This window comes from Sinocyclocheilus rhinocerous, unplaced genomic scaffold (genome assembly GCF_001515625.1).
Source record: "Sinocyclocheilus rhinocerous isolate Xijiao unplaced genomic scaffold, SAMN03320098_v1.1 scaffold1211, whole genome shotgun sequence".
Taxonomy (NCBI): domain Eukaryota; kingdom Metazoa; phylum Chordata; class Actinopteri; order Cypriniformes; family Cyprinidae; genus Sinocyclocheilus; species Sinocyclocheilus rhinocerous.
This window is the reverse complement of record NW_015670979.1, coordinates 519,868-523,513: the sequence shown is the minus strand read 5'-3', so window position 1 is coordinate 523,513 and position 3,646 is coordinate 519,868. Positions and strand designations below refer to the sequence as shown.

The 3,646-nt window shown below is 35.2% G+C and overlaps 1 protein-coding gene across 1 annotated transcript in view; it reads right to left on the bottom strand.

Annotated features, from left to right (window-relative positions):
- Positions 1-206: 206 nt before the first annotated feature.
- The window catches only part of LOC107734460 (relaxin receptor 2-like), a 39,015-nt gene continuing 35,575 nt past the window's right edge, over positions 207-3,646 (bottom strand). Inside the window, exons 11-12 of the mRNA XM_016546432.1 lie at positions 1,650-1,868; positions 207-969 (exon numbers count right to left, since the gene is read on the bottom strand). Coding sequence (XP_016401918.1) covers positions 704-969; positions 1,650-1,868 — 485 coding nt within the window. The 3' untranslated portion in view covers positions 207-703. The remainder of the gene's footprint in view (positions 970-1,649; positions 1,869-3,646) is intronic.

Below are 3,646 nucleotides of genomic sequence, written 5' to 3'. Positions count from 1 at the left end.
GTGACGTAGACATGTGGGGGCGTGTTAGAACGAGCCGTTTTAGGTAGGCGTGGCTGACTCTTAACTTTTATAAAGAATATCTCTTTGGATTTGAGACTTTAGTCTTTGCAACTTTACAGATCTTCTTTATGCACCAAGAGCTTGTAACACTCCAAAGAGAAAGGACAAATTGAAATCACATCATACGACCTCTTTAAAAAACCCTTTGCTGTACATTATCAATAACTTCTCAAATTCAATCTCAAAACCACATATCGAAACATTTCCATAAAAAAAAATTGTCATTCATGTGCTGTAAAGTTCCTTTGATCCCTCTAATATGTGCTCTGCAGTAAATACTGACAGTCTTCTACTGCGCTTTGTAGTCATTGATTTTCTTCTTTAAAAGCTTTTGAGACACACAACAAGCCCAGCTCAGGGGCTGTGAGTCAGACATGGCGTTTAGGGGGGAAATGGACGCTGGAGGGGTCCGAGGCTCTTATCTAGCTAAAATGATGAAAAGTGCTTCTCCTAATGGAGAAAACAGTGAAGCTATAGTCACGTGTCTAAAAAGAGCACTCCATATTGGAACACAAACAGCAAGAATCACAGTACCATCCTTTCACATAAATTGTTCCAGGAAAGACTGTTATTCTCTCCAGTCTTGTCTCCAGATAATGATTATGATAGGCCTAACTATGATACCTTTCACTCACTGGCTCTTTCACCCATATTGGTTATCCATGTCTGCCAAAGACAGTCGTGGCAAGGACATTTTTGCGGGGTATTCTGCATTTCGAGGGGTCTCCATGTAGATGGTGGAGCTGGTGAGACTCTTACGGTTTTTCTTTGATGCCGAGCGCCGCTGCCAGCGGCACAGGAGGAGCTCCACCTGCTCTCTGAAGAAGCTGGTGGTCAGGGTGTAGAGGATGGGGTTAAGGGCGCTGTTGATAGGAAGAATGAAGATCACCACCCAGGAGTTTATTGTTCCTGCACAGATAAACATAGAGCAAATGTCAACAAAAAAGAATCGGCAAATTCTGTGACACACTTGGCCACAGGTAGCGGGGTCATTTTCAAGAAACAGTGCCATCTGTGCACAAAAGAAGAAAAAGTATAATCTACATTTTTTAAATTTAATTTGAAAAGGTTACTGCTTTTATTTAAATTGTATTTATTTTTATTATTTCTAAAAAATAAAATACCAGGACCGAAACCATGTCTTAAATATGTGCCTACAAAATAACATAAGTCCAATAATGCCTACAAAATACCAACAATTATTTGTCCTTACTAAATGTATCATTTAAAACTTTTATTGGAATATATAACTGAAATTAGCCTTATTATTAACATATTTCGCTTTCAAAATAAATTTTGCACGAACTGCCTTGCATTCAAAATGCTATGGGGCTGAAGATCCGCGCAAATATGTCCAGATAAATAATTCCAGCCTTAGCTAGCCATACATTATTTACTGTCAGTATTCATGAACAATATTTTCTGTAAAAACTTGACGTTTTTCACCATAACTGATAAGTCAAAATAAGTGTAAACTTAAAGAAATACTAATAGAATTGTCAGCAAAATGCCTGTTTTAACCATGTTGTTAAAAAAAAAACATGCCACCTTTAAATAAATCGGGGGATGAAGGAATTCAGGTGACATACCTGGAATCTCAACTTTTAGCAGAGAGAGAGTTTTGACCAAAAATATGGGTATCCAGCAGAGGGCGTCAGAGAACACAATAAAGAAAAAGCGATTGGCCACGGCCACATCTTTTTGTAGCCGACTGCGTACATCTGTGGTATTGATGCCGGTTTTATAAATGGAACAGAACATGCTGGAATAGGAAACGACAATCACCAAGAACGCCACCAGATTAAGACCTGTGAATACACAATACACAAATATTTCAGGATTTGCACATAAACACAGACATAGGAAAGTAATAAGCTTGGATGGTGTATACTACCAGTTTACTTAGTATACACTATCCAAAGGAGTGATCGGATATTGCAGTATATGTTATGTTATGTTATGTTATGTTATATTATGTTATGTTATGTTATGGGTCTAAAGTTTGGATTGAGAAAAGGTCTCTTATACTCACTTTAATTTTTTTAAAATTAAAAATACAGAAAGAACAGTAATATTGTGGAATGTTATTACAATTATTACAGTTTTCTATTTGAAAAAAAAATGTGATGGCAAAGCTTAATTACTCCAATCTTCAGTGTCGAATGAAAGAGCCAGTGTCTTTCAGTAATCATTCTAATATACTGACTTGGTACTCAATAATTATCAATTATTATTGGTGCTCAATTAATAATAATGGTTCTTATAATTAATGTTAAAAACAGTTAATATTTTTGTGGAAACTGTAATATATTTTTTCAGTATTCTTGATGAACAAAGAACAGCATTTCTTTTTAAAATCGTTTGTAACATTAAAAAATGTTTTTACTGTCACTTTTTAACAATTGAATGCATACTTGAGGAATAAAAGTATTAATTTCTTATAATAAAAAGAAAAAAAATCTTATTTGCCCCAGACTTTTGAATTATCACGGTTTCCACAAAATAAAAATAATTAAAAAAAAATAATAATAATAAATTAAGCAGCATGACTGTTTTCAACATTGATAATGTTTCTTGAGTGCCAAATCAGCATTTTAAAATGATTTCTGAAGAATCATGTGACACTAGAGATTGCGGTAATAGCAGCTGAAAATACATCTTGCCATCAAAGGAATTAATTACATTTTTAAACATTCAAATTGAAAACATTTCTTCTAAATTGTAATTGTAATATTTCACAATATTATTTTGATAAAACAACTGCAGGCTTGGTGAGCATAACACTTCTTTCAAAAACATTAAAAAGCTTAAATATTTAAAAATTTTGACTGGTAGTGTATATTATATTATATTAATAGAAGAATCAAAACTACTAAATACATGAAAACACTTCAATATATTAGTAAACATCAAATCAGAGAAAAGACTCGAACCAAGAAATATCCCTGTGGAGTATCCTTTGGCTGTTGGTTTCTCCAGCCTATCAGAGTGCAGTGGAAAACATACTCCATTTCGCCCATAATAGTTCCCAAACAGGTCTTCATTTAGCAAGGGAACAGCTGCTATGACAAATCCCAGAATCCAGATGAAGGCCAGAACCAACACCGTCTGCAGCTTCCCGGGCCGCAGATGGCTAAACGGGAAAACGATGACTAGGAATTTCTCTAGTGTCAAGTAGGTGAGGAGAAGAACAGATACTTCAGAGGAGAGCAGGGCGAGGAAGCCAATCGTTCGGCATTCCGCGCTATCCATCCAGATAAGAGCATTCCGGTTATATTCGCCGCGGAATTTCACATCAAATATCCCCAGGAAGAAAAGATAGACTCCCATCAGACAGTCAGCAACTGGAAAACATTAAAGCAAAAGAATCAAAATAATGACAACATTCCTCAAGCATATAATACAGTGCTTAGCATAAATGAAGAAAAAAAACTAGGCTTCTACAAATAAATATACCATGAAATCTTTTTAAATATGTGCCAGCCAGAGGAAGATGAGCACCAACTGAGACTTGGTTTGTTTCTCATCCAACTCAACCACGAAAGTTAATGTCTCTACTGAAATTTTTGGGTTTTGTTTTAATTTT